The sequence below is a fragment of the Schistocerca piceifrons genome, chromosome X (genome assembly GCF_021461385.2).
Source record: "Schistocerca piceifrons isolate TAMUIC-IGC-003096 chromosome X, iqSchPice1.1, whole genome shotgun sequence".
Taxonomy (NCBI): Eukaryota; Metazoa; Arthropoda; class Insecta; order Orthoptera; family Acrididae; genus Schistocerca; species Schistocerca piceifrons.
The window spans coordinates 634558671-634583494 of record NC_060149.1 but is presented as its reverse complement, the minus strand read 5'-3'; the positions used below and the strand labels follow the sequence as shown (position 1 = coordinate 634583494).

At 40.2% G+C, this 24824-nt stretch overlaps 1 protein-coding gene across 1 annotated transcript in view; it reads right to left on the bottom strand.

Annotated features, from left to right (window-relative positions):
* LOC124721288 (target of rapamycin complex 2 subunit MAPKAP1) overlaps window positions 1–24824 on the bottom strand; it is a 111998-nt gene that overhangs the window by 14557 nt on the left and 72617 nt on the right. The window contains exons 4-7 of the mRNA XM_047246197.1: window positions 24637–24791; window positions 19584–19753; window positions 14114–14284; window positions 4922–4971 (exon numbers count right to left, since the gene is read on the bottom strand). Coding sequence (XP_047102153.1) covers window positions 4922–4971; window positions 14114–14284; window positions 19584–19753; window positions 24637–24791 — 546 coding nt within the window. The remainder of the gene's footprint in view (window positions 1–4921; window positions 4972–14113; window positions 14285–19583; window positions 19754–24636; window positions 24792–24824) is intronic.

Below are 24824 nucleotides of genomic sequence, written 5' to 3'. Positions count from 1 at the left end.
TTTAAGTGAATGAGCCTTTGCCAAATTAAAAACTCTCACATAACCATATTTGTAGTTGGAAGGTAGATAGCTTGCAACATGAAAAATGAAAGCTGTTGTAACTTTTGCATTGAATGACTTTGTGTTACAAAAGAGAAGGGGCTGTTCTGTCCCATATATATTGAACAGACATGGTGCTTGTTTTGGAAGGAGTATGAAGTATCTTGAATAAATGTGTGTAATGATGATGCATTATTGTAAAAAATTCTCATAATCCTGTCACTATAAACATTTTCTCCAAGAAATCATTTGACTGTTGACAATTCATTATGGATACTCAGAAAAACATTATTACATGGAAAAAACACATTATTTTCCACTTGTTTGACCATCTATTTTTGCAACCAAGGTTTCAGTTCATTAGCCCATTGTTTAGTATAATAACCCAAAACCCAGTAAGCAAAAATAAATAATCAATGAAATAAGTGGCAAAAATGTAGTTTCTAATATCCAATCAGTTATTATTAAAATAATAATAAAACAAACACACACCTGAGCATACACTCAACCCCCCCCCCCAAAAAAAAACCACACACACACACACACACACACACACAACACACAACACACAACACACAACACACAACACACACACACACACACACACAAAAATTAAATTCACTTAAACTTCAAGTGAGAATTACTCAGAACATATAGTCAATCTACGAACTCAAGAGCAAGCAAATAAGTCCCTGTTCTATGAAGCAACACCCACTGCACTGCTAGATGGAAACGGATTCTTAGTCACCCTGTACAGCAGTTATACCATTCTTCCAGGAAAGGCCACTTCCCTCGTCAACAGTGCTCTTTAGCTTTCATATAGATTATATCTTCAAGATGACAAGAAGATATCAAGAAATGTGTAATGACCGAATCATGAAGGGCTGCCCGAAAAATTTAAAAAATCACCTAGGTACGAAAAGTAACAGTAAACCCTGATAACTTAGAAAGAGACACAGTGCTAGTCGCTTTCATCAGTTCAGTAGGAGGTCACACGCATTAAGAGACCAATGATTTCATGCTCACTGATTGAGAATTGAACGCAAAAAAGCGACACATTCATGTGTCAGTCATACAGCTCCAAATGCAGTACATTGAGGCCATCAAATGTCAAGCAAGGCAGAGTTCCAAATTACAGCAAAGTTTCACCCAGCCAGCACCTCGGATGAGCAATAGCCAACAGCAGAAACTAAGTGAGCTAAGAAATATGCTCAATTCAGCTTGTAGACTAAAAAGGATTTGTAAAACTTGCCTGTATGTACCTCTGGACTGTGTTTAGTGGTTTCTTTTGTACATCTGCATACACATACCTGTTTCTGTTTGTCACTTCCATTCCAACATGCAACTAAACCTAAGGGACCAATGAGAGACATAGAAACTGGATCCGTTCCATGATTTGCAGTATGAAATACCATATAGTTCTGCATGTACACTATCCCAAATACAGTAGTGTGAGAGTCATGTGGCTGTTTGTTCTTGTAACTGGTTAATAATCTACATCTACATGATTACTCTGCAATTCACCTTTAAGTGACTGGCAGAGCATTCTTCGAACCACCTTAAGACTATTTCTTTGCCGTTCCACACACTCTTTTTTAGCTTGAGCCCATCACCACCTCATTCCTTACACATGCATGCAGGCCGGAGATGGGTGACCTCAAATCCCGCACCACCTCTCAACTGGCCATGAGCTTCGAAGTAAGTATGTCGTGACCCCCCTCGGGTTACAACATATAAACAGATGTCAGATGTTGGACCCATTCTGAGGCAGATCAGGCATATACAGGAAAGTTATACAATTACTTTTTAGTGACAAACTTAACAGAGTATAATTCTCAACTCGCACAGTTTCTGGTGTTGCCTGCTGGTCATCTGAGGCACTGGGTGGGTCAAACTTCACTGCTGGTTGGAACTCTGTCTTGCTTGACATATGGTGACCTATATATTCTGCATTTGGAGCTGCTTGCTTACAGATTGTGCCCCACTTTTGTATTCAGTTCACAATCAGCGAGTGTGAAACCAATGGTTTCTTAAGGTGTATGACCTCCTACTGAACTGATGAAAGCGACTCCCACTGTCTCGCCATCTAAGTTACCAGGCTTTACTGTTAATATTCATACCTAGGCTTTTTTCCTGGCACCCCTTGACGAATCGGTCATTACAAGTGCCACACCCATGAACCAGTGAATGATTATGGAGTTATCAAATATTGCCTGTGATGTAGCAAAGTCTGATCAACACAAGCAGCATTAACAATGCATTTCACAACTAATACAATACACTGCTTGAATGGATCTGGACACATCACACTGCTACAGAAACTGCTTAGTCAGCCTTCAGACAAAAGTAAAGGGTAGTTATATGTTGACAGCTACCTTAAGTTGTCAATGTAACATGCTATTCAGAACTACAAAATGGATAAAATATTATGCAGTCATAAAACATGTTTATTTTAAAATGAGAGCTTATGACCAGATACAAAGTGAATTTAAGGGCGTTCATATGGATGCCAGCACACAAAACCATTCATAACTGAACAAATAAATTTAAAGTTCTTTGAACAAGCATAAAACTGAGTCAGGATGACAAACTGAGGTTCCTTTTGAAGAAAGAACTGATAATCAAGAAAGGACCCATTTGTGTTTGGTAATGGTGAAGCAGCAACATGCAAACAGCCCCCTCCCCCCCCCCCTCCCTGCCCCCCCCCCCCCCCCACACACACACACACAAATTATTCCCCGTGTAATGTTTCTTTGTTTGCTAATTTTAAAAAAAATTGCACCAAGCATAAAGGGAAGAAATCTTTCTCATATGGAGAACCTATATGAGCTGCTGTAAATGGGAACCATAATATTCAAATATCTTCCCTGTTGGAATAAGAAGGACTGCAGTCTTGCTAGGCCAATATATTGTAATCAGTTTAAACAAGTAATAAATTATCTTGGTTTCTGCAACATACCCAGTTGCCCTACAGTTGTAAAGGGGTGGTAGGTGTTACAAGATTGGCAGAACAGTAAAAAAAAACAGCAAAACATCCAAAAACAATGCGCATTTAACTGACTCCATACTGAAGGTGATTTATCAATAACTGCTGAAATATCATGTCAGTTGCAATTAAAGAGTGAAAATGAAAGCAGGTATTTGGGAGACACCACTTTTTTGTTAATTTTGTCTAACAAATTCACTGCTACGATATATGAAAAGTCATCCAGAATTAAAGACTGTACCCAATCAGAATGTTTCCCCAGAAGCTTCATTTGTGGAGGTACCAAAGATATTATGCTTCAAATGAGCATCACAGGTTATCTTAAGGAAAGGATGGTAGAACAGGAGATAGCATTCTCAGTATTGTCTGAATAGGAATGTCTCCCCTGTGCATCAACATCCAACGGTAATGGACACTGCTTAATGTATAGCCCAAAAAGAGTAATGAAAATTTTGGGGATATTTGCAATCAAAGCCTCTCTGTCAAAGGTTTCTAGAGGAGCAAATTAAATGTTACACTGTGTAACACTGGAATTGCTAAAAGATCAGTTAGAGGAATGGGAGCAGAGTGGCATTTGTCATTCAGATTGACAGCCAGGGAACCACTGGTCCTGTCCATAAAGAGATCACCATTTCACTGAAGGTTTTGTCCTCAAAGAGCAGAAGCAGTGATATGTCAGAAATGTATCTACTGTCGACAAAAACACAGCTATCTTTCTTCTACAAAAACTAAGTTCCTCCACTGTTTTAAAAAAGGCATTTATCATAAAAGTTTGTTCTTTAATCTTTCCTTCATTTGGGGTAGAGAATAAAAATCTAAAGAGGGACAACTGACTGGATCAGACATGTTACTCAAACAGATTTCAATTTGCTTAATGGATTTATCTTCCTCAAAGATTACACACACTTTCCTCCCTGCAGTGCAGTTCTGCAGGTGTTCCAGGATGATTAGAGTTTGTGAGTTAGCAGTGCTGATCAGTTCTCACTTATTGAAACCCAAAGTTCATAAGACCTAAACCCTGTCACTGCAGAGAGATTTCTGGACAGCACTTTCCATTTACCACCACCGACAGGGCATGTGTAGATTACAAATGCTATAGAGTTGATGAATATTATCCTTCCTTTGTCTAAACAAAGGAACAGCCATAAATGGATATCTCTATACTGAACTAAACATAACAACAAAAAAATTAAAAAAGACAAAAAAATCAATGTGGCCCACGATAGAAATTTGAGAAACAATATTTGCATATCCATTTTGGATTTCAGAGAAGTAGTCAGAGGCTAAAAGGGACTACTACTCTCTTGAGGATTTCTTTCATAGGTGGACCCCAGATATAGTCACAAATACGTTCTGCCTACTGGATACTACCACGAGGTCATTCACTTGGGATGTTTATAACCAGTAAGTTCTTTATTACAAGAGATGTCTCTCATACCTGTCAAATGGATGGGTACAGATCAGAAACAGGCTATAAAACTAGCAAAATTGCCATGAATATCTGCATAAATAAAGATCATTTCTCTTATGTGCACAAAGTGTATCAGGTACAAAACCACCTCAAGAGAATTTACTGTTAGGTGACTACAATACAAAGAACACTGTCGATTTTTACAACTCTGCTACTGGATAATGAAGAAAATATACTAAACATACACTGTAAGATTGACTATTCATATATACAGATTAGAAACAATACCAATATGCTGGTAAGGGGAACAATATAATACAATGGTTGTTAATAATGAAATAATTGTAATTCTCCCTAAAACACACACACACACACACACACACACACACACACACACACCAGGGGACAGGAGAGGAGTGTTCAAAAATGTTATCCTCCTTCTCGTGACTTAGATATTCTAAACAAATAATCAAAATATTACCAACCTTTAGGCCTTGTCCCACTCTCTGTGGTTCCTGAAATTTCAGCAGAATACCTGAAACATTAATCATTCATAAATCACTATAACCCTCATTAAACAATATCCTATACACCTTAAAATATTCCATGTGCACAGTTGCATAATAAGTTAAGTTTTAATTCTTTCACAAGAATTTCCAACCTGGTGTAATATCAATCTGCAATCAATAATGAATATTTTAATGTTAATAACAAGACAATTTTGAGCACAATTTTATTGAAACAACTTGTTTAAATAAACAGACAAGAGAAAGAAACACACTTTAAATACTTAAAAGAACTTTGCTTGTGTTTGTATCAACACAGAGGGGCTAACAACCTAACAATTCTCTCCTGTTAAAGCAGTCATTCATTTGCCATTCATAGTATTTATGAACTGTAAACTAAAAGAGTGCATGACAAAGACAAGCAGAGAAAAATTCTCTTTTGAATCATCATCACAGGATGTTTGATAAATGAAGAAAACATTTTCTTAAAGCACTGGGATGGGGAGGGGGGTGGGGGTGTTTCTTGGGAGTTTGTTGTTGAGGGAAATGCATATGTGGGAGAGAGAAACAGAGGGAAGTGGTGAGTGCAAAGTCTGGATAAGGGAGGAGTAATGTTAAAAAGGCAGGACAGATAGAAGTCAGATGGAGGGTGAAGGTGGGAAGAGGAGTCGGAATGGGAGGAGTGGATATTTAAGCCAATGAGGTTGGGAGTACAGCAATACTGTATAGATGGGGTGCTGCAACTGATGTGCAGCATCCTGTGTGCAGATGGAAATTACAGTATTTCTCTCTACAGTAATGATGACTGATCCACTATATCTGACTAAAAACTCTACCACCCAATTACTGAACATGCTGCACACCACAGCATCAATAATTTCAACAGCTGCTTCAGTACCCATGCCATTTAGTTTCCTACCTCCTCCCTTCCCCAACTTAACTATACACATGGTACCCACAATTTCAGCATAACTTTAATTCTTGCAATCCTTTTGGCCTTAAACTCCCCTGGTCCCCTTCTGAATCCCTTACTGTTTTCCTTTTTGGTTGTATTGTTTTCCACACCACTGATCCTGCATCCAGAACTTTTATTTACCTTACCACCAGCTCTCTTTTATGACTGCAACCTTTTCCAGTCAACATTTTGCTGCGGATATTGAGAGCCATCTGTCTTTCCTCTCATATCTTCCAATAACCCACCCCACCCCACTCCACTCCCTTACTGCCAGCTACACATTTCGCTCTCCATTTAGTATGTTCCTTTCCTCTACTCTACCACTTCTATCAAACTGAGCAATCACTCAGACAATAAGTGTTCCTATAGGTGTGTACATCTGGGTTTGTGTGTGTGTGTGTGTGTGGGGGGGGGGGGGGGGGGAGAAGGGGGGCACATGCAAGATTCAATTACAAAGATCAGTCACTCTGAAGCTAGTGAAGTCTCTGATGAACAGTGTACAGTAGAAGCAGGTGAACTGAAGGTATTCCACAATGTGCTGAGAAGAGAAGTGAATTCCAGCACCACTTCAAAACATCTAGAACCAACAGACATGCAGGATTACCATGGAAATGGACAACACAAGAGTCCGTAACTCTGGTTACATGTATAAAATGTAATGTACAAGAGCACACAGTGCTGTGTGACTGAGTAAGACCAAATCCCAGCAGAAACTTGGCAGGGTGAGGGGTAGGTGGTAGGGGGTGAGGGTGGGGTTTGGGGGTGGGGGGAGGAGAGGAGGATGGAGAAGGAGAAGAAAGAAGAGCATGTAGTGAAGCAACAGTAAATCAATAAATTGTAAAGCAATGTAGATTCACAAAAACAAGGAAACTCAACACTTGGTAACTGTTTAACAGAGCAACCCTGTAGTCCATTTGCACAAGAGAAAGAAGCACTTAGATACTAGACTGGGAGAATGAGTTTATTGTGATCACCTGCCCGAAGAACAGAACAGGAGCACTTAATTTTTTTTTCATTTGTGGTGCACAGTTTAGCCTGATAACAAAAGCAGAGTTTAAAGAAGTGAAGTTGATTACAGTTAAAGAGGTACAAATAAAAGGAATTTCAGATAATATTCACATTGCATGGAATTACCAAACTGTACTTGCAAGCAAACAGTTGTACCATACCAAAGTAGCCTTTACACATTGTAAGATAGGATACTGTCCTGCCCCATGTTGGAATTCTAGTACCGGAGGGCTTCTTAATTCATCATAATAAGTGACCCTGTCAATGGCATGTTTCAAATGAGGGAATGTAACCTGCCATTACAAACAGAATGCAGGATCTCACAGATGTTTGGAGTTGTACAATATATGGACAATGGCTGTAAAGCAAATGCTGGGATGCACTGCTGACACAAGCTGGAATCACAGCTACACACTGAAGTGCCTAATGCAAGCTGAAAGAGTTATACATGAAGTACTCTCAAGAGAAGGCACATGAAGATAGCAAAAAATAATATACAACTATGCAATGCAGGCCCAGAGCTAAGCATGAAACAGTGACAATATACACTAGCACATAAGTACCTGCTGCCCACACTAAAACAAGCAAAGGATTATCCACAGCAACAACAATGTGGCTTCATGCAGAAAAATCTTTTAGAATCAACATCATGAGCTCTACCTGCAGAGAAAGAGTAGAACAGAAGTGTGAAATACACCTAGGACTGTACTTGCCAGAAGAAACAGCATGTCTTGTTAATGGAGAAATATCACTATGGCTCTACATAGTGGGAGATGGATAGGGACCTTACTGCTTAAATATGGATGCAAGAAGAATTGGCTGCTGTTCAGACAGCTAGAAGCTACACTGGCTATCATGCACACACTACAGACTTTAGGCTGATGGCCTGGATTGCACCAACGTCAGGCCACCTTTTGTGCTGACAGAATTCCCTGATGTCTTTGTGCCTTCTGATATGCATATCCTGACCAGTTAGTCCTCAATCTGGATGAATGCTAAACAGTTGTGAGTTCCTTATGCTCTGGGCAGAAAGCAAAAGTGCATACTGGCCACACAGCTGTCCTCCAAACTTTAGTGACAGATACAAGGTGCTACCCACAGCTGACACCAGATCTGAACCTGCAAACAAATCTTTGTCTGCTAAGCCTGTGACTGCACTGCCTGCAAAGCCCTGACAAGCAGTGATGGTGGGTATGCTGGTCATTGGGAGCTCTAAAATTGGGGGGAGTAATGTGTCCTTTCAGGGAAATAGCTGTCAGGTTAGAAAAGAAGGTCAATACACAATTTTTGTGTTTATTTGAGAGGGATGTCTCTATCTGTGATGTGGAGAAAGCTCCGTTAACATTTACTGAACACATCGGGTGCAGCCAGCTGCAAACTGCAGCTCATGTTGGTAGAAATTACATCTGCCACCTGTGTTCACAGGCCATCCTCAATTGCTCTACATTGCTAGATGAACTGATGACTCCAGAAAGCATTGCTTTGCTGCAATGTATCCAGAAGCAATTGCAGTCCCCCTTTTTGGAGCCCATTGGAGAGCTTGAAAGAGAGGCACAGTTAATTCTGTAATTATTTCTGATGTAGGTTTCTTTATGCTTTCAGATGGAGCATAGGAGCGCCCCTCTCAACACATCAGGTGTGTACTGCATGCAGGAAATAGGTATTTGGGTGGTAGAGTATGTGTGGCATGTATATGGGAAATTTTTCGGTTGGAGGATCCTCTCCATAGGCTTGTTGATGCCTTATATGCCATAATTAGAGGGAGGAATAGTTCACCCACATTAATAACAAATAAAGGGCAATCACCCATATAGGCTTGACACTAGCACCGCCATGGTGTGTACGTAATGCTGTACAGAACTCTATACTACTCTATACTACCTAATGTTGTTATTAGGATTCCAAATGTGAAACATTCTGTGTGAAGATAAGCATACAGCCAAGTCTAAAATGGTAACTAGATGCTTTTATAGACCATATGTCTTAAGAGACAATATTCTCAGAAAAACTTGGAAAATATTGTGCATAGATTTCCTGATAGTGTTATAGTGATGGGGACAGATTTCAATTAGCCACTTCTAGAATGGGAGACTAATATGATTAAAACAGATGTTAGGCACAGGAATTTGTGAGACTGTCCTGAACGTTCTTTCTGAAAATCACTTTTCACAGTTAGAGAACCAACTCCATGGTAGCAACATCCAAGATCTCTTGGTAACTAAGACAGCCCAACTTTTTAATTTCATTAAAGTAGGAAAGGAAATCAGTGACCATGAAGATTACCCGAGCAGTCAAGACCAAACACTCATCAATGTGGATAAAAATGTGGAGCACAAATGGATAAAACTCTAAAGTACTGTACAATATGCTATAGACATGCATTTGCCAAACAAGGTTGTGAAGGAGGGAAAAAGACATCTTAGGAAATTGCTACAAAAGCAAAGAGAGCTTCATCATAGATTTCAATGAAGTAATAATAGCATTGCTGGCAAAGAACAACTAAAAAAAAGTTGAAATGAGTCAAAAGAGACCAATGCAAGAAGCATTTAATGAATGTGATACGAACATTTCTTAGGACGTACAATCACTCAATACCTGCGTTGACGATTTTGTCAGTTCATTGACTATTCAACAAGAAATTCCTGAAAAGCCAGTGTGTTACAAGAAGCAGTAAATTGATAAAAAAGCATCTACACAGGCTCTCAGTAATTGTACTGTCACTGAAATGGAGAGAGAATCAAAATACTGAACTTTTCCAAAATTGTTTCACTGTGGAACATTGTACAACAGTTCCCCTTTTCAGTCATTGCACAAATGCTGAAATGTCAGATATTTACGTAAATGATTGCAGAATAGAAAATAAACTAGAATCACTCAAAAGAGTAAAGGCAGCTGGCCCCAATGTGATACCCATACAATTAGATACAAATTATGTAAAAGAACTGGCTTCCCTTCTAGTAGCTGTTCACTGTAAGCTGCTGGAGCAATGAAGCATTCTCAGCAATTAGAAAAACATGCAGCTCATTCCTGTTTTCAGAATGGGTTACTGGAAATATCCACTTAATTATAGATCTATTTGACTGATGTCACTCAGTTGTGGCATTATGAAACTAATTTAATACTGCCATATGACCGCCTTACAGAACAAAAATTTAGTCTGTAGAAATGAACACAGATCCTGCAGTCAGCTCTGTTCATTTATGAGATACAGACTGCAGACATAACATACTAAAACTACTTTGTGAGAGTTACTAGTAGAACAAGAGTACACAATCAAGTGTGCAAATAATACTCATTTTTGTTAGTAAATCTGGGCATGTATTTGACAAACAATCTAATACTGATTGACGTTCTGAACTACTACTGCTCACTGAATATGGAAATCAATTCATCACCTTTCAGTATATGTACACCACTGGGGACCCATACCACAACATAATGCTGACATAATAGTCTATGTTCTAGTGGTAAGAATTATTCTGAGATATTAAATACCCTCTACAATGTCCCATGAGAAAGGAAGTTATTTCCTCAACAAAACCACGTATACCACATTTTAATGACTACATGGGAACAGAATACATTCACAAACACACTGTGCAGTAAGGAATGGATTACTTGAAGGAACACATCGAGCACATGTCAAACCATTCTATTTTAAATACTGCTTTTATGCTCAATATTACATTGTGTATTACCTGAAAGCGCACATCTCAAGAGTCATTCTACAGATGAAAATGCAACCCTTCAATGGAATTGCAGACAGAACCTACTGAACAGCAATCCAGATATCATAGCTACACCAGATGACTAAAGAACCAACTGCATTGCTTACACCAGTTAGCACATGGGCACTTTCAAGACAGCAAGATTTTGAATGAAGAGCAGTATGAAGGAGGTAAACTCACAAAGTTATCCATGACAATCATTTTTGCAAATATGCTGCTCAAAATTAGCCAACAGGATAACATATGGGGTACAACTGCAACCAGAAGGTTATCCAGCTTTGCCACAGTTTACAGTCACAGCTGGACAGTAATGTAATTTGTACGTGATACCTGAAGAATGAGAATTGCTCCATTATGTGAAGAACAATGTCACTCCATGCTGTTCATTGACACAAGAAAGCTATGCCTGTGTAGTTGATTTTAAGGCTATGGAACTAGAGTCTGCCTGCAGATGGAAGACTGACTGACTCAAAAACCAATAAATATCATTGCCATATATGGACAACTGACACAGCTGGAGAGCAATCTCACTTTGACAAACTAAGAGCTAGTAGCACCATGTGGCAGATCTGACACTTTCCGCATCACTGCCTAGAGGAGCTCATATCAACAGCACTGTCAGTTTTCAGCAGGAGCAGCAGTACCACTACTGGACAACACTGAAGCTTTCCTGTGCACTGCAGTCACCAGGGTCACATCTAGTAACCACCTACTGTTGACATTGCTCCTGCACCACCCACTGGTGTACAGGAAAGAGTTCACCCACAGGACACATGCCACAACCACCAGCATATCAGAAAGACATTGCAAATTATGAGCTCACTGTGCCTGTGTCTAAGAATGCTGTTGAGTGTCATCAACAAGACAATGGAAGAACAGCAATGTCAAGAAAACTTCACCATGCAAAAAGGAGCCCAAGATGTGAAAATGCATTATTAGACAATGATGCTCACCATACCATCAGAAGCCGGCCGGAGTGGCCAAGCGGTTCTAGGCGCTACAGTCTGGAACCGCGCGATCGCTACGGTCGCAGGTTCGAATCCTGCCTCGGGCATGGATGTGTGTGTCATCCTTAGGTTAGTTAGGTAGTTCTAAGTTCTAGGGGTCTTATGACTTCAGCAGTTGAGTCCCATAGTGCTCAGAGCCATTTGAACCATACCGTCACAGCAATAAAGCCACTACCTGTTACCTGTCTTTTGGCATTGCCTGTAAGTCAACTTTTGAGTCTCTCAGTCTCTCACACTCACTTCCTTTGCCTTTCCCCATTGTACATTTTATGTACTTGCATAATTTTACAGTGCAAAAGAGTGTTTATGCTATAACCCTGAGTAGTAATTAAACCTTTGTTCCTCCCCTTTTAGAAATCTGCATGGACCACTAATGCAAGGTGTAATTAATCAAGTGTTAGCAACAGAGTGTTGAAAATTTTCCACTACAGTGGTGTGCACATCAAGACAGCAGGTGGTGAGGCAATGCACAGTGGCAAGGATCAGTGTACCACATGACACTCCAGTTGACAGCACCATTCTGCCACATCAGCCTGTATCGTGCACTTCCATGTGCACATAGAACTTTTATTGTTGATTTTGGTACAAGCCTGAGTATGGTGAGTCTGCATCTGTATCTCAGTGGTTAATGTGTCTGGTGGCTATACTAAGGATCTGGGCTCAATTCCAAGTACTGTCACGGATTTTTCCTTGGTGGGGGAGAACTGGTACAGGGTGCATTCAGTCTTGTGAGGCCAATTGAGGAGCTACTTGAATGAGAAGTAACAGCTCCAAGGTCAAGGAAGCTGACAACAGCTGGGAGAGTGGTGTGCTGACACCCCACACTGCTCCATACCACATCCAGAGGATGACACGGCAGTTAGTTCACTCCAACTGTTCCATCAGGGCCACAGTACAGAGCTTTGCTTTTTCTCTGCTTTTGCATTTGGTGATGTTACTTAGCCATTATAGTGTTCATTATGGGTGGCCTTAAGCAAACATGACAAGTATTATGGTAATAAATGATGTAGTTTTATGAGTACATAAATTCTACAAGACAGAGTCAGAAGCAGTATCAGTGGTCCAGTACAGCACTTACCCCAGTGTTGCCAGTTGCCATGGTGGGCAACAGCTGAAGCATGTGCAGTGGGACAGAGACAAAGTGCACACAGACAACACTGCAAAGTATTCTCCACCTCTCTCTATGCAGAATGCATCACAGAGCACCCTTTTTATGTGAACATCACTATAATGGTTGCCTGTACTGAATGCTAAAATTATCCTCCTCCCTGCAGTCTTACTTTTCGATTTCTTGCTGAAAGTTTGATGTCCTCTACACCTGCATCTATCTGAGGCTCACCCATTTCCAACTGCAGGAAAAGGTAAAACTTATTTTTCCACATTTACCACAAAGCTGTAAGAAGAAGTCCTATGTCTACACCTTCTACTGCCTGTTATCACTTCCCACCTCTGTTTAACCTTCAGTCTCTTTAACACACCCAGATCTTTCCTACTCATACCTAGTTCAATCTGAAGGTCAACAGCTCTCCCCCCTGTTCCATTTTCTTCCTATCTCTTATCGTAAAATTGTTGAAGAGCCTCATTTACTTCCCCAGCTCCCATGTCACTACAGTCACCCCATTGGAGAAAGAAAAAAATAAATAAATAAATAAATAAAAAACCTAAAGCATCCATTACACCATACTCTGGAAATTATAATTCCACCGGAAGTGCAGCGGTTTCCAGTCATGGGAAATAATGATTTTAGAAGAATAAGTTAATTACATTAATGAGAAATAGTTGCACATGCTTACAAAAATTTGGTCTTTATGCAATTCCATGTAAACAGATACTTGTGCAGATTTGCTGATCCAAACAAAACAAAATTTACAATTCTGTTTACAGAGGCAAAAGAAACAAAAATAGAACCATAATGCAAGTTTACAATCTTATCACATTTTCTCAAATAATATGTAACTGGTAAAGGTATATCATATCTTTTGATAACATTACTTATACTGTCCGAGGCATGCACTGTTCTTTCAACAGAAATGATATCAGTTATTACCCATGTGAAAAAGGACCTACATAATAGTCTTCTACACAAAGCTTAATTCTCAGCCTCAAGCAACAAATCATTCTTTGTTTGAAAGAAAGTGGAAGGCTGTATCAGTTTTAAATATAGACTTTCAATAATCATGATTGAAATTGCTTGTCAAAAAGTGGACATGCTATTTTCTATGATGACATCCACTTTTCTACCACAATTTTTTTTCTTGCATTACTTCACACAGCATGAATTACGCATCTACCCATGAAACATATGGTACCAAACTACTGGCAGAATCTTTACTCAGCATAACTCATTCAGTCCCCGGATTTTCTTCTGTTGAGTAACAGAAGCGTTAAGTTTTGTTGTTCCAACATAGATTTAATCATAATATCTTATTTCAGATTTCTCTGTGAAATTACATCCAGTGTAAATGTCACTCACCTCTCATCTTTGGAGTTGTCTACTTGCTTCACTGCTTCTTTGAGTTCAACAAGGGCCAAATATGCAAATGTAAACTTTCCAACAGTCTCTCGTGGATCAATACAAGGGAAGTACCAATCAACTTCTCCATCATCTTCAGCAATATAAAGGCCATAGTAAGCAACATTGTCCCTGTTAAGAGGAAAAGTATTAATTTCCTGCAAATACTTTACATTAATCTCTATTTAAATTACTACCAGTCTCCTTCATGTCATAATCTGCAATACAGGTTACATTACAGGTGCACCTATACATACATCTTTACTCCGCAAGCCACCTTATTGTATGCGGTGGAGTGCACTTTGTGTAACAACAGCACTTCCCCATTTAATGTTCCAGTTGCAAATGGTGTGCAGAAAGAACGACTATTGGTTAGCCTCTGTGTGAGCTCAACTCTCTCTAATTTTTACCTTCATGGTCCTTTCGTGAGACGTGTATGAGAAGGCAATATATTGGTTGATTCTACTAGGGATGGAAACTCTACAAACTTTAAAAATAAACTATGCTCTGATGCACAACATCCTATTTTGTAATCTCTGCCACTAGAGTTGGATTACTATCGTCTGTGACACTTTTTAGTTTACTAGATGAACCTGAGGAGAGATGCATTGCTCTCCTATGGATCTCCTCTATCATATCTAGTAACAAATTTTTAACTATCACTCCCACAAAAAAAATTAAGTTATATAATTAATTTTTAGTTTGTTCATAGGTACATATATCCAGTCTTGGTAATCACTGAAATTCCTGTATCACAGTACCATACCAAGCCACATCAAAAGCCAAAGCAAAATAGTGCAGACCAGTGATGAAGTGCAGTATCATGCAATATTTTGTTTTCTACATCCTAAAGAGAACAATGCTCCAATAACCCATTCTGAGTTGGTGTAACTGTATGACAACAAAGCACAAACATATCACACAATGGTTTTGTGGCATAAACACTTCTAGTGTGGTCAAACAAGTGCATTCGTTTGTTTGTTCATTCATTCATTCATTCATCAGCTGGAGGGTTCACGGACTAAACAGCAGAGTCATCAGCCTCTCAGTCAAGAAGTAGTTAATATGGTGCCAGTGATGACCATCAGAAATGTGATCAGATAATGAAAGTATGTTTGAGTGGCAAAATCAAGGCACCGAAGGCAATAGTGATGCCCGAGCTGAGAAATAATTTAAGAAGTAAAAATGTATGGACTGGTTCAGGAACAGCAGACAAGGGGCCTCCCACAGCTCATCTGTGTCAAGAGAAACCCCAACCGTATCCAACCACCTCACCAACCTGGTTAAGAGCAATGACAGTTACAGAGTAAAGAATGCCTTCTGGTGGTAATGGACATCACTTGACCTATCAATAATAAAACAAAGTGAGAGAAATGGTCAAGGCAGCCAGTGAGTGGGAACAGGTGAGTGATCGCTGCAACTCTGTATGCAACAGGAGCCATCGTTCTCACAACTATTCCAACCCCAATCCATTATAGTCAAGGCATTGAAGAAGGGAACACAACACACTATTCAACTAACTGCTACCCCTAAAATGGGAAGCAGGCTGTGGCAGAAGGCGATACAAGAGTAACAAGGAGATGACAAAGACAGCTGACAAAAGAAGTAGGATCAAGGGACCAAAAAAAAACTGGGACTGCACAACAATCTCCAAGCAGTGGGTACCAAAGTAGAGTTCTGGATCAAGCTGGACCGAGGTATGACAGAAATGCATGACTCGTGTTTTTGCAGGGGAAACCAAAGGAAAGATTCCAATTGGAGCCCCTCTGGATGGCATCTCAGAGCTGGCCTTCAGTCAAGACTACAGAGTGAGAGCTTTATCAAATGCTAAAGTTGCCAACATGTAGCATGAGGGCAACCAGTAGCCCATCGAGGGCAATGAGGAAGAGTGTAACAACTCAGCATGGAGCACTGCAGGATATCATTCTCTCGGATCCATGAGGAACAGGGTGTAGTACCAACTCTAATCCAAAACAACCACTGTGATAAAAACTGATGAATAAAAATTGGTAGGCAGCCTCAAAACCCCAGTCATGACAGGTAAGCTAAATGTAATGGTAACAAGTGGTGGTGTATGCCTTATGTAGGTCAAAACAGCTGTCGGATTGCAGTTTCAATCCTAACCAGATGGTCAGTTGGGATTATCCCCCCAGAAATCACCATGATAGGTGGAGGAAATGTCCCAAGATTCGAAGTAATGAAGATTAGGATTTAATGTCCAGTTGTAAATGGGATCATTAGAGACTGAGTATTAGCTCAGATTGTTTTCTTAAGGATGGAGAAGGAACCTTTCCAAGGAACTGTCCTGTCATTTGCCTGGTGTGATTCAGGGAAATCCCAGAAAACCTAAATCTGGATGGCCAGACAGATAGATTCAAGGACCTACCACAACCGATAAGTGACCTTCCTTTCAAGCAGTTTTCAGGGCATACTGGCGTGGCTAATCAATCAGTAGCTTTAAATGGAATGGGTGCAGGTTTTTGCTTGGTTTAAAGATTGGGATGATAATACTATCTTGACAATGCAAACAATAAATAAATAAATAAAATAAAATAAAAAGACACCTATAAACTCCTTTGAACTTATTGTTTATGCATTCAAAAGGTAACCAGTTAAGAAGAGTATGCCAGCATTGTTGCAAAGTATTTCACAAGGCGTTCACCAAGATCAAAAACATCAGTAAAAAAACCAGTCTAAAGGAAAAGACTTGGAACAGTTGCTGACCTCTGGTGGCCCAGAAGAATACAAAATTTTGTCTGCATCTGGGATGAAGAGGTGTACATTCCCAGAGAGGTGACATAGTATTCCTTCTTTCTGCATTTAATTAGATGTTGAGTCTTACTGTGAATTCTCTTGAAAGTGAGCAGGGGAGTCCGTGAAGGATATCTCCTGAGATATTGCACAGCTCTTCAACAATCCCAAATAGCTGTTTCCATTGGTCCATTTTACAACCAGGCGCAACACATTTTTTAGCACGTACTGTGTGAATTACTTCACAGATGATGACAACACCTGAGCACTAGCTGTCATTCATATTACAATGACCCTGCAGCAACCAGAGACACAGGGTGTCACATCAGCATTGCGTCATTGTTGTGGAACTACTGCCAGCTGCAGCCAAACAAATGGCCTCTGAGGTGTCATTTAGACATGTGCATCGAGCCACATGGGCACTGACCCAGCAGCCACCGTAATCAGATGGCAACCACACACTGTCCAATTGTGCTGACGGTTGAACCCTCCATCTGTCCAGCACCCACTGGGCAGCCACCCTTCATCGTCAGCTGTCACTTTTACCTGATGGTTCATAACTTTACTCTGCCCCAGTACTTTGGCCACAGACTGCAGCATAAGGTGAGTTGAGAGCCCTTGACCACCAGTCATTTCTGCTGCTGCTGATTCAGCTCCAGCTCAGCTAAGGGCAGTAGTGTATCAGCTACCACCAAGCCCAGGACTGCCAAGTGTTACAGAGCAACCTCACTTTACATGAGCCAGAGAGGGAGAGCTGAACATGCCTGCAAGACATGATCACTTATTCTTCTCTGGTAAACATATTTGAAATACTATAAGAAAAGTACTACCCATCTTTTGGCATCTTTCTCACGACTGCTATTTGAACCCAAAATGCCTGGGTAGGGAGCAGTGGACACGATCATGACACAGAAAAATGGCTCCCCACCTCACCAGTATGGTTGTAAAACCCAACATCTCTACAGCTGCTTTCTGTGTGGAATGCACATACGACCTATTATGAGGGGTCCACAATTCTCCACTTGACAGTACAGCTCAAGAAATATGTAGAAAAGATTGTCTCTGAATTATTTAAACCATTGGTCTAAATCCTGAACTTGGCTCCAAACCAGAGGACCACAATCTGCAATGACTGCCACTTTACATCGTAGCCAGATATGAAAAGCAAAAAATCCAAGAAGTGGCAGCACCATGTCCTGCTATGGCTACCTTGGTCGATCCACCAAAGAGATTAACAACAACAAAACACTAGCCACAGCACTACCACTGTACTCACGCAGGTGCAGACACTACGCACGGCCTTATTTAAATGAGCACACAGACCACTGCAGTCAGTTCATCTCACTTCTCTATGCTGTTACCTATGCCAGCGATCGAAAATTATGACAGCACTTTGAATTCTGTACTAACATTTTGGTATAGTCTATCATTCACTGCCTACACTTGGCCAAACTAACTGGACACTGTTTATTGGAATGGACTTTGGCTTGTGAATTGGACTTCCATTTTCATGGTGTTTGTGTAATAAACATGTCAGTGACTGCGTCTATGTTCTTTCAGTCATAAAAAGACAGTTCTGGGAACAAAGCTGCAAACCACTACCTCAGCTTCCACCCTGCATGCAAGGTCAGCTGTCTTCATCAGTGTAGTGAGCTATTGTAGAAACTATAGAATGGGCTCTGAATATGGGCAGCAGAAATCATATGAACTGAAATGAGCTGGTTGCACCCAGTGAGCTCCATAACTGCTTCCACATCTCTGATTAGACTGCATGGCAAGCACACAAAGTTGATACTGGCCAACTGTCCTGACCTGCCTTTTATTTTCCCAGTGGTCCCCATCAACAACCCAATACTAAACCTTCCAATGACCAGCAAACCCACCCTTTGTGCCTGTCCAGACCTTTCAGGAAGATCAGCTCCAGACCCAAAACACAAGATCACAATATGTATCACCCTGGTTCAGAAGTATTTTCAATAATAACCAGGCCATGTAACCTGTTAGAGTGGAAAATTATGCAATCAGTGTCACTTTCACTGTCTGCCCACAGATTCACAACCCCATCACAACTCTCAATTCACACTCTGGTGTATGTGGACTGGCAAGGTTGAGTGCACTGGAAGGTGCTGCAAATATCAGAGATCTCAAGGGCATTCCCCCTACCTCCATACACAAGAAGTGCAGTCCCTGTCCATCTTTAACCTACATTTCATCTACACAAGGAATATAACATTAACCAAAATAGTGTCTACGTATAATCTACATACTGCTGCAACACTGTTTCTGGCTATCGCTGTGCAACAAAATCAGCTCATGTGACACTAATCCTTGAAAAATACTTTGAAAAACCTTAATAAACACTATTCAAGACAGACAAATATACAGGTACTGTGCAGTTCTTCATAGAAGTACATAAAAAAGGACTTAACACGGTGTACAAAGAAACACTGCTATGGCAGCTGGAGGTTACTCTTGCCTTGAATGCTTGAGCTCTAAGAGAAAATGTTGAAACATTATCTGCTCTGAAGCACCATGTGGCATTAAGATACAAAGTCAGACACCTACGTCTATTTGAACATAGCATGCTACCTGCACAACTAAAAAAATTGCTGACAAAAGGTTCTGTAAAACAATTTGCAATGCAAAATTAACATTCTACATCTGTTAATGTAAGACATACTTCAGCTTGTTCACGCCATATTCTTGTGTCACTTTCCAGCATATCAGCCCAATAAGGTCTTGCACTTTTGCATTTGCCAGTACAACAACATGCATTGGATAATTCCTTTGCTCTTCTGGTAACATAGTTAAAAAGATACCATACGATCTTTTGGACATCCCAACCTGAGCCTGCAGGGAGAAAAATGAGATAGTTATTAATAGACACGCAGGACTTGGGACTGACAAAAAGGCAATAATTTAATTTCACGCTGAAAACATTATGAAAAAACATCAAATTAGTCACATGGGCAAAACATTTTCAAACAATTACACTCACACAGACTAATCTAGAAGCCAGAAAGATAAATGTCTATAGACAAGTACATTAACCAGTATCAGTAATGTGTTTGTTCCAGGATGATTTTATAATGATAAAAGATCTGTCAGCTTAATACAAGGAAAGCATCATTAGGTGAGAGGGGTCATTGTTCTTGTGACAGTTGCACCAGCACAGAAGGAAACACTCGTTAAGTGCAGGTACCTTTTGAAATCAGGTTCTGGATTTTTACTGCACCATATTAGTTTCTCACATTTAACCAACTCTTGTCACACACTGCACTGCAATTCTGCATAAAAGGCCTGTAAAATAATGTACTCTTGCTGTGGTGTCACCGCCAGACACCACACTTGCTAGGTGGTACCTTTAAATCGGCCGCAGTCCATTAGTACATGTCGGACCCGCGTGTCGCCACTGTGTGATCGCAGACCGAGCACCACCACAAGGCAGGTCTCGAGATACGGGATAGCACTCGCCCCAGTTGTACGGACAACGTAGCTAGCGACTACACTTACGAAGCCTCGCTCATTTGCAGAGTAGATAGTTAGAATAGCCTTCAGCTAAGTCAATGGCTACAACCTAGCAAGGCGCCATTAGTAACATTGCATGTATCTAAAGAGTCTCACTTGTATCGCCACAATCTCCAGATGTACCAAAAGGATGGATTAAAGTTAAGTATTCCAGAAGCTACGTACTTTTCTTTATAGCATTCATTACGTATCCTATTTCAGACCTCACGCCATCCTGCTTTAGCTTAGCGCGTGCCTTTCGGCTTCCTCTCATTGTGTCTAGGCTGTCTTGTCTAGACACAACACTTGCAATGAATAAAAAGCATGTATTCTGGATGTACAGTTGACACATCCACTCTGTAGTCTATTTCAATATTTTTTAATGTATGTATATTTGCTGGTGCTAATTGCAATTTTTATTTAATCTATGTCATGCACGAGAGATTTCCAGTAATTATTCCCACTATCAAGTGTTTTTCTTACAGTATCATCTCATCTTATGTGTCATATGTATCAGGTGCTGCACCACTGTGGTAGATTTACCTTAGTGTTAACGTACAAAAATTTAATCGTTACTGATGTATCTTGTTCAATACATGCTAGCAAATGTGAAAATTTTGCAAGTCTACTTATGCACAGTGCAAGTTAAGGCACAAGTGACATAAGCTGCAGGTTGGAAAGCCATAACTGTAAAATTTCTAGACAAGACTTATCATAATTAACAGCGGCCATTTGGAGTGCGAAGTTCAGATGGGCACCCTGAGCACTCAAGTGCAAGACTTTTATACAGTGCTTATCAAAATTACTAGCAAAAACTGGCATGGCTGAAAATGTATGAGGGAAAATAGGGGAGGATGTCACGTGGTAGTCATTTCTGTGCAAAACTGTTCAACTGGCCCTGCTTATACAGAACTCGCACAAGCTATTCCTCATTTACAGAGTACACTTAAAACATCTGTAACTAGAATCACTTTCAAATTTGCCAGTATTATAGTTTTAAGATGTCAGTTTGATTTCTTTCTTAAAAGAAGTGATGAAACAATAGTATTTAACAAACCAACTCCCAACTGCCTCCTGGTCTCAACCTTCGTTAGTCATTGTCCTTACCCGTCTAGCCCTTTCACTGTTCCTATTCCAGCACTACACAGCCCTCTATTCCACTATTCCACCAATGCACCCAGTCTTTTTTACTTCTCTCCATTTCTGCTACCCCCTCACCCCCCCCCCCCTCTCTCTCTCTCTCTCTCTCTCTCTCTCTCTCTCTCTCTCTCTCTCTCTCTCTCTCTCTCTCTCTCTCCCCCCCCCCCCCTCCTCTGTCCCCTGTCTAACCTCCCGACTGCATCTAGCTGCCCCACTCTCCAAATCATCCCTGCACAATCCCAGCAGCACTTCACTCTCCTCACCCCAGCCTCCTCCTTATACCCACACAGTTGCCTCTCCCATAATGCCCTGCAGCTAGCAGTCTGGCTCCAGCTGCCAGAGACTGGTCATGTGTGTGTGTGTGTGTGTGTGTGTGTGTGTGTGTGTGTGTGTGTGTGCGCGCGCGCGCACATGTTGTCTAATATTGACAAAGGCCTTGTTGGCTGAAAGCTAATAGTATGACAGTCTTTTCATTATATTGTTACAAAACGAAAATACACACTACTAACAAGGAGAGTTTACAGTCTTTTAAATTTATCTGTCTAATTGTTTACACAAGAAATGCTAATTTCAACAAAACTAGATGCTATGTTTTCAAAGTCTCAGGCCCAAATGGTATTCTATGAATCCTACACACTCCTCCCTCAACTGTCACCCTTCTAGTGCCATATTTCAATAACACAATGTTTACCCACAGCTGACCTGAATTTTCAAGCCTTCTCAACAAGAAGACAGACTGTATGGTAAGGATACGTAACAACTCATCCACCAGCAGTCAACCTAGCAGACAGGTAAAATCTCTAACTTGGTCCATAACATTCAAAAACTTACAGCAGCTCACAAATACTAAAGGAAATACTGACTGTGATAATGATGTTTCTCTCGATGAGACATCCACAAGTGTTTAAATATCATTCATGATTGATAACACCCACTACAATTGTAATACATTTTTATTTTCCATAAAAGGAAAGCACAACCAGGTGCATAGAATGTCCATAAGAGTCAACTAATACAGATTAATACAGCGATTCTCTGGTACATGGCTTGTAAGAAGAAAATCCATCTCATATAATCCTCAGCCAGATGGAAAACCTTTTGAAAAAACAGGGCAATGATCCAGCATTAATGGTGTGACTAATAAGCTTCAGCATAAAGCGAGGTGGCCAGACTTTAACACAGAGTACTGCATACATGCCTATCTAGTACTATACCACCCACACACACCAGTGTTAAAATGTGCCAATAATGTGGCTCACCTTCAAACCCTTGCATTCAATACCATTTAAGTTTCATAACAGATTCAAGAGCCCTTCCATGGTGTTGCAGGTTTCACCAACAGCAATTTACACTGAGGTGACAAAAAAAAGAAGTCATGGGATACTTCTTGTATCATGTTGGACTTCCTTTTGCCCGACACAGTGCACCAACTTGATGTGGCATGGATTCAAAAAGTCGTTAGAAGTACCCTGCAGAATATTGAGCCATGCTCCTTCTACACCCATCCACAGTTACAAAAGTGTCACTGGTGCAGGATTTTGTGCACAAATTGACCTTTCAATTCAATGGGATTCACGTTGGGCAATCTGGGTAGCCAAATCATTTGCTCGAATTGTCCAGAATGTTCTTCAAACCAATCGCAAACAATTGTGACCTGGTGATGTGACACATTGTCATCCATAAAAATTTCATTGTTGTTTGGGAACATGAAATCCACCAATGGTTCCAAATGGTCTCCAAGTATCCAGACTTAACCATTTCCTGTCAATGATTAGTTCAGTTGGACCACAGGACCCAATCCATTCCATATCAACACAGCCCACATCATTATGGAGCCACAGTGACTTGTTGACAATCTGGTTCCATGGCTTCATGGGGTCTGTGCTACACTCTAATCCTACTGTCAGCTCTTACCAACAGAAATTGGGACTTATCTGATCAGGCAATGGTTTTCTATTTGTCTAGTTTCCAACCAATATGGTAATCAGCCCACGAGAGGTCGTGCAGGTGATGTCATGCTGTAAGCAAAAGCACTTGTGTAGGTCCTCAGTTGCCAAGCCCATTAATGCAAAATTTCGCTGCAATGTCTGAACAGACACGTTTGTCATATGTCCCATATTGATTCCTGCAATTATTTCATGCAATGTTTTTGTTGGTATTGACAACTCTACGCAAATGCCGCTGCTTTTGATCATAAGTGAAGGGCGTCAGCCACTGTGTTGTCTGTTGTGAGAATGATGCCTTAAATTTGGTATGTTCAGCACACTCTTGAAACTGTGGATCTCTAAATGTTGAATTCCTTAATGATTTCAAAAATGGGATGTCCCATGAATTTGGCTCCAATTACTATTCCGTGTTTAAAGTCTGTTAATTCCCATCATGTGGTCATAATCACGTCGGAAACCTTTTCACATGATATTACGATCATCTGTATATGTGAATATCGCTATTGAATGACTTTTTGTCACCTGAGTGTATTTCCTATACCGACACATTGGACTGTCTGATTCTCCTTCACGAGTTATTGCCGACTTTTTATTACTAATTTTGTTGCTCACACTTCTTTTTCCATTAAATGCAATTTAGTTTTCAGTTTTTAAAACTATGCCTGTCTCATTAGCAACAGAATCTCGAATCTGTTGCTTTGGGAGGTTTGTAGTCAGTCAGGTTTTCTGCAACTTTCTGCTTTTCAAACAAACATTTTCTTTTGTGAGGGACAATAATTTCATCCAGCATCGTCTTCTTTTCATAAACAGGAAACACATCAATCAGTCCTGATTATCTCTCAGAGAATAATCTGAACTGCACATAATTTTGATAGAGGTAGTGATTATTTACATTAAGGGAATATTGAATTAACTGACTAGCTGATTAATGAGTAATGCATGCACTGTGAGACTGTGTCACTGTTTAATTTTAACTCTTTTAATGTTATTTTCTGGTGATTCTGTTGAAGTAAGATACTGAATTTATGTCTTAACACAGTTCATTTACATACTTCACATTTATGAATTAACAAATTCCCAAAACAGTATAACAATTCTAAATAAAGTATTTTTAACTAGGCATAGATTGGAAGAACTTACTGTTCCATCATATTTGGCATAGTCTTGGAAAGGATTTGGTGGCAGATTGGGATACTTCTCCAATTGATCAGCTAACAGAGACTGGATTTTGCCACTAGGAATGGTATTCCTCCTTCGAAAATCCTTTCTTTCAAAAAGGGCTGCTCTCTCTTCACCTGCAGAAGGAATAAATTCAACCAAAATTAAGA